At 38.0% G+C, this 14,631-nt stretch overlaps 1 protein-coding gene across 1 annotated transcript; it reads left to right on the top strand.

Moving 5' to 3' along the window:
• The first annotated feature begins 3,588 nt into the window (after window positions 1-3,588).
• LOC148848962 (cation/calcium exchanger 1-like) lies at window positions 3,589-5,609 on the top strand. The gene has a single exon (XM_088948816.1). The coding sequence runs from the start codon at window positions 3,693-3,695 to the stop codon at window positions 5,523-5,525; it is 1,833 nt and encodes a 610-aa protein (XP_088804942.1). The 5' UTR covers window positions 3,589-3,692; the 3' UTR covers window positions 5,526-5,609.
• Window positions 5,610-14,631: the final 9,022 nt, after the last annotated feature.

Raw genomic sequence — 14,631 nt, 5'->3', positions numbered from 1 at the left:
CTAAAGGTCAGAAACACATAGTATGCAATCTCAATAAATCCATATATGAATTAAAGTAAATTTTGAGAAGTTGGAACATCTAGTTTAACTCAATTGTCAAATAGTTTGACAGTGAGAAAAAATCCAGATAAAACCTTGTGTTTATAAAAAGACATTAGGAAACAAGGTTGCGTTTTTGGTACCATATGTAAATAATGTTCTACTCATTGGGAATAATGCTAGAATGCTGACAATAGTCAAAGTATGGCTCTCATAGTAACTCCATGAAGGATCTTGGAGAAACTTATTTTACCTTGGGACTTTAACTCTACAGAAATAAATCAAAGTGGTTGATTGGATTGTCTTTATTTATTTACATTGACAAGATAGTCAAGATATTCAACATGTAGGATTGCAAGAAGGGATTTATTCCTTTCAGATATTGAACCACTCTTTCCAAAGGAATGTCACTTAAGACCCCTAAGGAGATAAAAATCATGAGAAAGATTCCCTATGCCTATGCTGTAGGGAATATCATGTCTACTATGTTGTGCACTTGACCTGACATAACTCAGTCCGTTAGAGATGTAAGTAGATATCAATAGGAGCACTGGACAACTATGAAGAATATACTAAAATATCTAAGAAGAACTAAAGACCATTGTTTGTCTTCAATGGTAATTCACTACAAATGATCGGTTATATAGATACCGATTTGTAGTCAGGTCCAGATGATAGAAAGTCTACATTTAAATACATCTTTATGTTGGGGTCCGGTGTTGTTAATTGGAGAAGTAACAAACAAAGGTCAATAGTAGACCCCATGAGTAAGGCCAAGTACATTGTTGTAAATGAGGTTGCCAATAAAATATTTTGAATGAAGAAATTCATTTAGATTCATAAGGTAGCATCAACAAATAATGTGGTAGGTGCGTTGACTAAGCCATTGACTTAAAGAAGTGTTTAGGGGACACATGGGCAATATGGGATTGAGGCTTATGCCTAATTGGACTTAAATGTAAGTAGGAGTTGTTAGATGGTTCATGCACTTAGCTTCAATCAGATTGATGTATATAGATTTTCATGCATGGATAATATAAGTACATTAATCTTTTGTGTTTAAATTTGTGTTTTTCTATGAAGAACTCCTTAAACTTGACACTCATGAGACTTGTGTTAGTTTAGAATGTTCCCAACCATTGGATGAACTCAGAGAATTTATCATGGCAAGGTTAACACTGATGTATTATTGAAATGGTGGAGCAACTTGTCTTAGTTTCTAGGGTTAGACCCCATGCTTAGTCAATGGGTGTTTGTGAGAAGAATTGAACCTAGACCAATTTTCGGTTATACCCCAAACCTTGGAGACAGAGTGGACTAAAAAGTTGCACTTAATTATAGACTTGATTACAAAATTACACTAGGTCTTGTACTAAGTTGCTTTTGATATGCCAACCAGTGAAATCCATCTAGGGTCAAATACTTGGGTATGTTGGAGTACCTTAGGATATTACCTGAGTGGGTGATCATAACGATATGATCATCCCTTTTGTTAGACAAAGTGAATATTAGAATTTATATTCTTTCTAATAGAAACCTAAAACTACCACAATAGAGTTTAACTGTATTTGAAATCTAATTTGCAAAATGTATTTATACACTTGTTATACTATGTTTTAAAAAAGATTTGCAAAAGGTTTTTATCACAAGATCCATCTTAATATAGAGTTTGACATTGCATTTTGCAATTAGGAAAGATCTCCTTCCCTATGAGTAGTGTTTTGATTATTTAGGGCTAGGAGGTTATGAACAATAAACCGTTAGAGGGTTAATAACCTGATGGGCTTTATCTCACATCAATCCATTATCATTGGGTTTCATATGGTAGTTGAACCCAAGGATCACTTATACAGAAGTGTTGGGTCTAGATTGGGCCCAACCTGATTGGCTTAATTGTTCAATGCCTTTATAAAGTGAATTCAACCTAGGGGTGTTTTAGTAACATACAAACTCTAGTGTAGATTTAAGTAAATCTATGAAACTATAGGGGGTGTTCTAGTAAATGACCCTTTTTTTAAATTGATAATAAATTCAAGGTTGAAAGTATTGCATGGAAAGAGGTGTATGGTACTTAAAATCATGCAATTTTATATTGTTTTAGCTTCTTTTAGTGTTCTTGAACCTAAGAAATATGATACAATATGCCTGATATGAGTGTATCTGAACCTTTTATAAAGTACTTACTTATTTATTAAATTAATACATTTGTTTATTTTAATATAATATTATTATAGCATGAGAAAAATAGCCATATATATACTGATATACAGTTTCTTTTGATAGATATATACATATTTTGAACGTTGAAACCACAAAACTGAGAGTTCAGATCTCCTACCCACAAGAACCCTACCCACCCCTCACGACAACTGTACGTTGAGAACATCTACGATGCTTACATGTTATTATTCATGGGGAGATATTCCCAATGTGCAGTTGTAGTGTCATGTGGATAGGTGTGGGTAGGAGATCTGAATTTCAAAACGGAACCCAAACCATTCGGTTCGGATTTGTTGGGTCCACCAAACCAATTGATCATAGGCCTACACACTCGTAGGGGTGTCAATTGGACTAGATTCGGTCCAATCCGATCCAGTGCCATGTGAGTCCATTATAAATGGACCAGGTCCAATCCAATCCAATGAATGTTTTGGACCAATTTGGACTGGTCCAATTCAATTTCTGAACCGTCCAATTTGTTCAAATTCATTTTGATTTAGATTGGTTTCAACCCAAACTAGGTCCATTGACACATATATTCTTATCTTATATCAATGGACCAGATATTGGCTTAATCCAACCCAATATAATATAAGTTTGTTACGAATGGACCAGATCCAATCCAATCTAATAAATATTTTGGACCGGATTGGTCCAATCCAATATGTCTGTTGGTCCGTCCAATCCATCCAAATTGATTATTGACTGGACGGGGTCCAATCCAAAACTGGTCCATTGACACCCTTAGACTGGAAGGGGTCCAATCCAAAACCGGCCCATTGATACCCGGCCCCAGCCCAGCTGAGGGGTAATTAAGCTAACGAAGGGAATAAGTCCAGATATGGAACCATTGCCCGGTTCACCCCATTCCCATCGTAGCGAGTTTTTCTTTCTTGTTGCCAGCCGCGGATCTACTAGTCGACTTCGCCAGGTCTTGCGCGTTGTTGTTTTTGTAAAATACAATGAAAGGCCTTACGTTGAGTATTTAGCCTCCTCATATATGACATGATGGCATAAAATCTTTCAAAGGAGGAAACCACCTACTCCTTTCAACTTTCTATTATATATGTAATTGGCCATGGCTAGAGATGAAGCTTTTTCGTGTAACAAACCCATCATACAAGAAAAGAGATGAAGCTTTTTCGTGTAACAAACCCATCATACAAGAAAAGAGATGAATGGAGAGTCTAAGGCTCCAAGTCTCCCATCCGTTTTATATTTCTTGCTGGATTTCGATTCCTTCTGCAAGTATGCAAAGCCCTCTCTCTCTCTCTCTCACACACACACACAGTATATTATTAATAATATAAGTATTCCTGAATCGGGGGGACGGGGGGAGGGGGGAAACATGATAAAACATTCTTAGCTTATTCGTCTCGTCAGTCGTCACCAATTTGTTCATCAAAAAGTGGTCGACTGTAGAACTCCATTTAATGGCAGGGTTGGCCTCATTATTATCCCGAGGCAAGAAATTGTCTCTCCTCCTAAACACATCTTTTCTCTTCCTCCTGATTTTCTACTTCTCAATCCATTTTCATCCCATCAATTCACAGCTGCTCAGAAGTTTCAAAAAACGTAGCAATAGCATTACCATCTTCTCATCAGAGATTGTACGCGAACCAGACGTCGACGACGATGATTGCAGTCGTCTTCATGAGTACGACAACTACGAAGCCAAGTGTGCATACTTGAAATCAGAAAAGGGATGCCAGCCTAAAGGCTACATAGACTATCTCCAAATCTTCTATTGCATCTGCGGCCAATATTCTGTATTGGGTTGCACCATACTTATCCTGTGGCTTGTAGTTCTGTTCTACTTGTTGGGTAACACAGCGGCCATCTACTTCTGCTATTCCTTAGAGAGGTTATCTAGAGCTTTAAATCTTTCCCCAACCATTGCCGGTGTGACTCTGCTTGCTTTAGGCAATGGTGCGCCTGACGTTTTTTCTAGTATTGTCTCTTTCATGGGAGCTGGGTCTGGTCAAGTTGGGCTGAACGGTGTTTTGGGTGGGGCATTCTTCATATCTAGCACTGTTGTTGGAGTCATTAGCATTTCTGTCAGCCCATATCAGGTATCCATTGATAGGTCATGCTTCATAAGAGATGTTGTCTTCTTCCTTTTATCTCTTTCGTCTCTACTTGTGATTGTGATCATCGGTAAGATCAATCTGCTCGGTGCAACAGCTTTTTTTTCTCTCTACCTCGTTTATGTCATTATAGTCTCAACCACACATTGTAGGACGAAAGACAGGGACGACCAAAACTCCTTTTCTACATCTTCTACATTAGCAGCCTCTAGGAGCTTCTTGGCGTATGACCCCAACTTGGATAAACCATTACTGGGTTACCTTGATGATGATCAGAATCCCGTTTTTATCGATAGTGGTGGACTTGATGAAGAGGATGATGATCAGAATTCAAGAACAAGGTGTTTCTGTCTTGACCCATCAACAAATTACTTCATTCTTAGGCTTGTTTACATTCTAGAACTACCTCTTTACTTGCCGAGGAGATTGACAATTCCTGATGTTAGTGAGGAGAAATGGTCTAAGCCATTTGGAGTTATCTCAGTAACATTATCACCAATTCTCTTCGCAACCCTCTGTAACTCTCAAAGCGGAAATATAGGCTCCAGTGCAGGTGTAGTGATCTATACAATTGCCACCTCGGCGGGGATTGTCTTGGGAATTCTTGCATTTTTGACCACTGAGAAGTCCAACCCACCAAAGAAATTCTTGCTCGCTTGGCTTGCAGGAGGGTTTTTGATGAGTATAACCTGGACCTATATTATAGCTGAGGAGTTGGTCTCTCTGCTGGTTTCGGTTGGTCATGTATTTGGAATAAGCCCTTCCATTCTAGCAGTAACTCTGCTTGCATGGGGAAATTCACTGGGAGACTTGATCGCCAATGTTGCAATGGCAGTGAACAACATGCCAGAAGGGACCCAGGTTGCAATTTCGGGCTGTTATGCGGGGCCAATCTTCAACACATTAATGGGCTTGGGCTTGTCATTGGTTTTCTCATCATGGTCTGCGTACCCTTCTTCTTTCATCATTCCTGAAGATTCAACGCTTTATGAGATTCTAGGGTTCTTGATAGCTGGCTTGCTTTGGGCCCTTGTCATACTTCCTAGAAAAGAAATGAAGCTAGATAGGGTTTTGGGTGGTGGGCTCTTTGCTATATACTTGTGTTTCCTATCTCTCAAGTTGGCTAAGGCTCTTGGGTTGGCCCAACCTAACGGGTCACCAATTTTCTCCAAACCCTAAAGATGTCAATATATATTTTGTTTGAGGTCCAATGATGCTTGTAATTGACTAATATTGTGAATAAAAATGCAATTATTTCATGTATCATGTGGTATGTTTCTACTAATTTAATCATAGTGTTACATTTTAGGATTATGTTGGAGACACCATATTTGGTATGTAGTTTCAATGTTCTCAATCACTGGATAAGCTTGGGTGGTCTAATCTTGAAAAAAGTTGACATTCATATACTACCTAAGCGAATGGAGCAGATTGCCTCATCTACTATGGCTGTGACCCAAAGTGTGGGAATGAGTGTTTTCTTGAAACACTGCACTGAACCAAGTTTTAGATTATTCTAAGACTTCTGGATAGTTAGAATATCTGAACCGTTGCTTGTGATCCTAGACCTGACATTGGTAATTAGTTGGATATCCAAATAAACTGCTTTTGATATGCCAATTAGTGAAATCCTTTTGGGGGGTTAACATTTGGATATGTTGGGGCAGTTATGAAGGGTATTTGGACAAATGATCATTGTGATAGAATCAACCTCTTTATCAAACAAAGAGAATATCTGTGAATATACCCTCTTCAACGAATGGATAGTTAAATCCATCAATAGTTGATTTCAGAAGTTGTTGAATCTATTTTGCAAAAGTATACACATATACTTAAGATAGTTTATTTTGAAAGGGTAGGTATTTGCAAAATAATTCTTTCCCGGGATCCACGGATGAAAGGGTGTGACATTGGGCTATGTGTTGAGGGAATACGTCCTTCCCTAATCCCAATGTTAGGTATTAATCGTTGAGAGATCATGTAGCAAGTGTCTTATTAGGCCCAAACCCCTAATGGACATATAATTGGATTTGGACCACTAGACTTGGACTTATAGGGTGGTTAAGGTCCAAATAGTTAGTATTAAGTACTAATAGGCTGAATGGTTTAGGTCGATAATTTAATAGGCCTAGTGGTCCCAACTCACTTAATGTGGGTTAATGGGCTTCATATTGTTTTGATATAATTTGCATGTTGTTCCGATGCCATACAAGAATGTCTTCTCTTTATCTCTTGAGAAGCTAGAGACCTATTGAAAATGGTTCAAACAAAGTTGCGAGTCTTATAGCTAGTTTGACTAGAAAATTGTCTACTCTAGACTAGTCAAACTAGGACTGAATTAGTAGACTATCTTAAACCAGCCAATACCTAATTCGATCTGAACTTTTCTAGGGTTTATTTAAGGCTTATTAGAAGTCTATAAATATCCATTAAAGTCTGGAGCAATAAGTTACACATTCAACCACTGTAGACAACACCATTCAGTCAAAAAACCATAGCTATTACTTAGGATCGAACTTGCAAATTTGTCCTCCTTTCTTTATCATATCTACTATAGAAATCAACCATTAATAGAGGTGATTTGGGTAGCCAAATTCTGTTGCGTTCTCTTATCCTTTGATAGACCTATTGAAAGTGGTTCAAACAAAGTTGCAAGTCTTCTAGTTTGACTTGAAACTTGACTAGTCTAGACAAGTCAAACTAGGACTGAATTAGTAGTCTATCTTAAACTATCCAATACCTAATTTGTTATGTGCTTGGTTTCATGGGCGTTTATGGATGAGTAGTTTATTTAAAATTTTTCACTTTAAATGTTTATTTATACTTTTTCACTTTAAACGTTTTCTATTTTTATTGTTTTGTTGGGCTTCACTTTAAACATTTTTATTCTCCACCTCAGAGTAATACCCATTAAAGTATGCCACATCAGCATTTGGTTTCAAGAAATGCTGGGGTGTTGGGGGAAACAAGAATTTAATTCTTCCCCAAATGCCCCATGCACAAAAATCAAAGCATTTCAGTTTTCTACAATTTATTTAATAAACGGTGAAACCAAATAGTTGTTTCATTTTGCTTCATCTACAATAAACACCAATGCCTATGTGGCACTGATGTGACGGTGTTTTTTCAATAAACACCTATGGAACCAAACACAACCTTGATCTGGACTTTTCTAAGGTTTATTTAAGACTTATTAGAAGTCTATAAATATCCAATAGAGTCTGGAACAATAGTTTACACATGCAACTATTGTAGACAACACCATTTAGTCAAAAAAACCTTAGCTATTACTTAGGATTGAACTTGCAAATTTGTCCTCCTTTCTTTATCATATCTACTATAGAAATCAACCATTAACAGAGATGATTTGGGTAACCAAATACTATTGTGTTCTCAATGGATTGAACTATTCAATATCCAATGCCTACACCATCTTCAACTTGATTGAACCAGTGGAGAGATAAGCTCAATTTCTTTGCCATGTACACCACAGGTGTTCTTGCACTTGTGAGGACCTTTCTATCTGGTAAAGTTCTAAGCATTTTTTTTTAGTTTTGGATCTAATTTGACTTGGTTCAGATCTCAAAATTTATCTTGAGGAGAAAAGCAAGTTTTCTCCCATAAGATTTTGCCATTATCTTATCCGAATCATGGCTTCTTGAACCCTAATTTGGAAAAAAATTGAACAGCAATTATGCCTCATGTGAGTGTCACAACTTTCAATTGGTATCATAGCTTTTGGTTTGAATTTTGGAATTTAAATCATGCTCAAATTAATCTTATGATAATTCAATTATCTTATTGAAATTGCATGAAGCGATTTTCACTTTTCTTGATTAGTTCAATTGAAGGTGTAATTAATTAGATTACACCACAGGGAAATGTGATCTGAAATTAGGGTTTATTTTATGATAATTATTATGTGTTTTTATTGTGTTTTGTCTAAAATTATCAATATGATTGCTTGATTACTCAATTTGTATCATTCGAGGGTTGTGATTTAGCTTGGGCAGTTTTTCAAATTAAAACGGGTTCCCAAGTTTTTACCTTTATTGTTTGGATTCAATATGTATTAGATTTTCCATATGTAAAATATGATTTTTTTAGTTATTTCTAGAAGACCTGAAGTTGGATAAATGAGAAGCAAGATGGAGATCATGGATCAACGCACAAGATGGAGATCTTGATCAAATTGCTACAAGAGGATGAAGGAGAATTTGGCCCCACCATTGGAGCTATGCTTGAAGGGAAGAAATATCCATCATATGGATGGCCGAACCTTGAAGGGAAGTTGGGCGAAATTTCAAAATTTTTTTCTCCCTTCCAGGAATCCTATTCCCTAATTTAGAAAACCACATTTTCAAGGTTCGTTCTTTAAACAAACTGGACCAGATTTGGAACCAAAAGAGGGAGAGGAATACCTGATACAGAGTCCATGCAAAAGCTTCTCCCAGTGTAGGTGTTCACGCCCAAAGATGTCACCAAAACCCACATCTGTTGAAGAAGACACAACTTATGTTGAGGCAGAATTGGCAAAGGGGTTCTTCACCAAGAACCCAGATTCTTCACCAAGAATCGAGCAAGGAGTATGTGAGCACGACTTTAGATTGTTTATTCTACCAAGAAACAATATCAAGAACTGTTCTTGATCACTCCAAGAGGTGGAGATTGAAATGGGTAGGGTGGCGAGAGCAGAGGGAGAAAAAATTTGTAGAAAGAAATTGCTTCTTTAAGAAGAATTTGCCCTCCTATTTATAAACTTCTTTGGATCAGCTTCCTAATCCAATTAGGAAAGAGTTCTTTAATCCAAATCTTTATTTGGATTTGGACTCTTAAATAGATAAGACTTATCTTTTAGCTAATCCTAATCAGATTATAAACCAGAATTCACCCATTTAATTAAATCACTTAAGCCCAGTTTGAAATAGGCTTTAGGCCCATTTAGTTACATAGCTCACTTTCCCTTTAAATGCTGGCTAGTTTGGTTCTCTTTGTATGGCATGGGACCCTAGCATTGATCTCCACAAAAGCCATATGGGTTCAGCCCAGCCTCTACTATAAGGCCTGGCCGAATTCACTGCTGAAGATAGTGAACCCTTGAGTCCATCAACATGGGCTCTTAGTAGGCCCAACATTTACAGTAAATGGTCCCTAGGTCCAGCCACCTTATGAAGGCCCAAGGACTATGGACTTATGTGAGATTAGCCCATCAGGTTTATTATCTCTAAATGGTCTTACACTTAACCTCTCAACCCATAATGATCAAATACTACCTAACAAGAGAGGACATCTCCATCGGCTGCAAGGTACAGTGTTGCAATCTCTACTTACATGGACCCCGGGAATTAAAACATTTTGCAAAAATTTTATAAAACCATAATATATATGTATATTTCTATATAAATATATTTTGTAAAAATAAATCTCTATAATTTAAAATCAATTGCTGGTAGTATGGGTTTCCATCAGAGGGAGTGCATTCCCCGATCATTCACTTTGTCCGACAAAGGGGTTGATCCTGTCACTATGATCACCCACTCAGGTGAATTCTCGGACTGACCCAACATACCCAGGTTTTGACCCCCTCTAAGGATCTCACTGATTGACATATCAAAGACAACCCAATCTAACACCTAGTGCAGTACCATAATCGAGTCTAGGGGTCAGGTGTAATATTCCTGTTTTGCCCATCTGTCTCCAAGGTCCAGGGCAATACTGGAATTTGATCTGATTTTAGAGTTTCAAGAAAACCCACATTGCATGTGCTTCAGGTTTCACATTGGCAACTGAGACAAGCCGTCACAACCCACTTGGCAGCACCAGTGTCAGCCTTGGCAAGATAAATCTCCCTAGATCTATCCAATGACTGTGAAGATTCTAAACTAATACGGGTCTCATAAGTGTCTAGTTTAAGGGCATTACATAGAAACACACCAATAGAAAATGAATGAAATATGTACTTTATTCATTTACAATAAATGTCATAATGTACATCAAGCTGATTGGAGCTAAGAGCATACACTATCTAACAATTCCCACTTACACGTAGGTCCAATTGGGTATAAGCCAGAGTCTCATACTTTCCATGTGTTTCTTAAAAACTTTCTGTGTCAATGGCTTAGCCAATGGGTCTGCTACATTTTCCGTTAATGCTACCTTCTGAATCTGGACATCCCCTCTACCAACAATCTCCTGTAGTACGTGGTACTTCCTCTCGATGTGCTTCGACTTTGAGTGGGCTCGTGGCTCCTTGGCCTGAGCAATGGTCTAGTGCTGTGACATAATAGTGGAATGGGCGATGTGCTGGATGGAACTACTCCTAATTCTTGAATGAACTTCTTCATCTAAATGGCTTCCTTGGCAGCTTCACTTGCGGCAATGTATTCAGCTTCGGTTGTGGAATCTGTTGTGGACCCCTGTTTGCTGCTCTTCCAACTAATTGCACAGGACCCCATCGTAAAGATGCAACCAGATATAGACTTTCTATCATCTAAATCGGGTCGGAAATCAACATCGGTATACCCTAGGATTTGTAATGAACTACCATTGAATACCCAATAAAACTCTTTTATCCTTCAAAGGTATTTAAGTATATTCTTTACAACAGTCCAGTGCTCTAGTCTCGAGTTAGACTGGTATCTGCTTACCACACTCATGGCTTGAGCAATGTCTGGTCGAGTGCACAGCATGGCATACATGATGCTCCCTACCGCTGAGGCATAGGGAACCTCTCTCATGCCCTCAATCTCCTCGGGAGTCTTGGGAGACATACCCATAGAGAGAGTGACTCCGTGGCTGAAAGGAACATTTCCTTTCTTGAAGTTCTCCATGTTGTATCTCTTGACAATCTCGTCAATGTAAAAAGATTGGGATAATCCTATTATCCTCTTCTCTCTATCTCTACAGAGTCGAAGTCCCAAGATCTTTCATAGAGAACTGCTGTGAAAGCCATACTTTCACCATAGTTAACATTCCTACATCATTCCCAATGAGTAGAATGTCATATACAATAAAACCAAGAATGTTACCTTATCTCCCATTATCTTCCTATAAACACATGAATCATCCAGATTCTGCTCAAAGTCAAACTATTTGACGGTAGAATTAAATTGGATGTTCCAACTCCTAGAAACTTGATTAAGTCCATATATGGATCGATTAAGTTTGCACACCATGTGTTATTGACCTGCGACAATGAACCCTTCTAGTTGCTGCATGTAGATATCTTCAGTAAGATCTCCATTCAGGAACAAGGTTTTGACATTCATTTGCTAAATCTCGTAGTCATAGTGTGCTGTTACAACTACCAGGATCCTTATAGATTTAAGCATGGCCACGGGCGAAAAGGTTTCCTCATAATCGATTCCCTCTTTCTAAGTGTACCCTTTCACCATAAGACGAGCCTTATAGGTCTCAATGTTACCACTGTGGCCCTTCTTCCTCTTGTAGATCCATTTGCAACCAATTGCTTTCACCACAGGGGTAGATCTACTAGAGTTTAGACTCCATTGGTCTCCATTGAATCCACCTCAGCTCTCATGGCATCTACCCACCTCAAGGAATTTATGTCCAACATAGCTTCCATATAAGTTACGGGATCTTCCTCACTATTTATGTCTTCCATCAAGTAACTTTCTTCATAATAGCCATAATGAACTGGAGGCCTAGATACCCAGGTAAATTTCCTAGGTTGGTTATTATCTGGAGCTTGTGGGACATCTCCCACTAACCCTTGAGCTCTCCTCATCAAGAACAACTTCCTATTGATGATTGTTTAGAATGTAATATTCTTCCAAGAAATGAGCATCTCAACTGCAAAACATCATTTTCTCTTTTGTGCCATAGAATAAATATCCTATAGAGCCTTTGAGGTAGCCTACAAATAGGCAACGACTGATCTTGGATTCCAATTTGTCAGCACTTATTCTTTTAACATGTGCTGGACAACCCCAAATCTTCAAATGCCTCACACTTGGTTTCTTACCGGATAATAACTCATATGGAGTCTTTGGAACGGATTTGGTTGGAGCCCGGTTCAGCACATATATTGCAACTAATGCGTACCCCTAAAATGTAGGTAGTTTTGAGTGTACAAGAACTGAATGGACCATATCAATAAAGTTTGGTTCCTCCTCTCTAACACACCATTTAATTGTGGTGTAGCAGGAGGAGCTAACTATGAAACAATCCCATTGTCCCTTAAGTAGTCCCTGAATTTTCCAAAGAGATATTCACCTCCCCAATCTAATCAAAGGGCTTTGATATGTCTCCCCAATTGTTTGTTGACCTCTTGCCTAAACTCTTTGAACATTTCTAAGGATTCAGACTTATGTGTCATTAGGTTCACGTAACCATATCGTAAATGATTATCGGTAAATGTTATAAAATAAATGTGCTGGTTACGTGTCCTAACATTCAGAGGACCACACACATCAGTATGTATTAGGTCAAGTGTGCCTGTACATCTTCCAAGTTTTCCCATAAATGACCACTTCGTCATCTTACCCTGAAGGTAAGGTTCACCAGTTGGAACATCTTCAATAGTTAGAAAATCCAAATGACCATCCTTTACCAACATTGTGATACGATCTATGTTAATGTTGCCAAGTCGGTAATGCCACAGGCACATGGGATTAATTGTTTTACATGTTCTTTTCTTGGGAATTAATTTCGATGTAGTTTCAGTTAGGTTGGTTTCTAGAGAAGGATGGAGAACATAGAGACCATTCTTAAGTTCTCCGTAAGTAAGGAATTTGTTATTCCGTTTAATAGTAAACACATTACTGAACAAAATAGAATAACCATCCATGTACAATTTTAAAACAGAAATAAAAATTCTTCTCAAATTTGGCACATAAAGAGAATCTTTAAGAGTTACATTCATTTTCTGAAATGTAAATGTATAATTCCCAGCTGTAGCTACAACTGTTGCAGAAGTCCCCAAGTAAAGAGTCACTTCTCTATCACTCAGCCTTTTTCTTGTCTTGAACTCCTGCAATGTGTTACATGCATGAGTTGAAGCCCTAGAGTCAATACACCAGGAAGAAGAAGTGACCAACAAATTGGTCTTTATGACAAAAGATTTGAAGTTACCTTGTTTATTGGCCTCCAGGTACTGAGGAAATTCCACTTCCAAAGGTCGGTCTGTTTGCAGAGGTGGTAGGCATCCAATGTCTTGTCCTTCTTCTGCCTTTTAGGTTTGCAAAATTTTTTCTAAATCTTCTTCTTTTCCCTCCTTTTTTTCTTGCCCGAATTGCCATCTTCAACAAGCATGGCTATCGACTTGTCCTTCTTTATTAGTTATTCAGTCCTCTACAACATATTGCTGAGTTCCTGAAGGCTAACATTTGTCTTGTTTATGTTGTAGTTCATGATAGACTAATTGAAGGAGTGACGTAAGGAATTAAGGATGGCATCAACTTTGATGACATGATCAAGCCCAGAACCGAGAAACTCCAATTCATTAACATAACCCATCATCTTTAGACAATGGTCATTAACCTGTTGGTTCTCAATCATTTTTGTGGTCATAAACAACTTTAAGACCTTTTGTCGAGTAGAACGATTATGCTCTTCATACATTGTCCTCAGACTATCCAGGATATCCTTGAACACTTCGATCTGATCAAATTGTCTCTGTATCGGATTGTCTAAGGAGGCCACGATAAAACATTGGGCAAGAGAATATTTTTTTTCCCATTCTTGATACTCTTTCCTTCATGCCTTAGAAGCCTTATCACCTGACCTTGTCCAATTTCTTGGCCATTAAAACTTGCATAAGGTTACTGAGCCAGTCAACATTGTTTGGGCCTTTAAGGTTATTGTCATCGAACAGTTTGGCGAATTGTCCGTTTGCCATTTCTATTAAAAGGCAAGGCAGATTATTAGTTCACAATCTGATTTGATTCATGTTTTCTACATAGAAATGACTTTAAATCTATTGCAAGCTCCGGGAAACTCATGAATGACTTAAAAGGGCTTGGAGTCGCCACCCATTTTTTAGAGGAAATGGGCCCCCATTTTCAGCTGTGAAAAATCGATCTAAGTCTTTGATAGTGACTCCATTTTCCATGGGAAAGGCACATAACCAAGAGATTTCAGGTTTTAAGGATTGAGAGAGGGAAGGTATTAGGCACCCCTCTCTCCAAGCTGTTGTAGCAGCCTGGTATGGGAGTTATTCAGACTCAACTTCTTTCGAGGAAAAACAGAAATGGTTGCAAGAATTTCTTAAATCTGGAGTAACATGCTTTCAACTTCTCTTAGGACTAATTTTGAGGTGATGTTA

The sequence above is a fragment of the Nelumbo lutea genome, chromosome 6 (genome assembly GCF_056320005.1).
Source record: "Nelumbo lutea isolate HS-2025 chromosome 6, American lotus-T2T, whole genome shotgun sequence".
Taxonomy (NCBI): domain Eukaryota; kingdom Viridiplantae; phylum Streptophyta; class Magnoliopsida; order Proteales; family Nelumbonaceae; genus Nelumbo; species Nelumbo lutea.
Note: the sequence above shows the minus strand (reverse complement) of the source record. Positions and strands in the feature narration are given on the sequence as shown.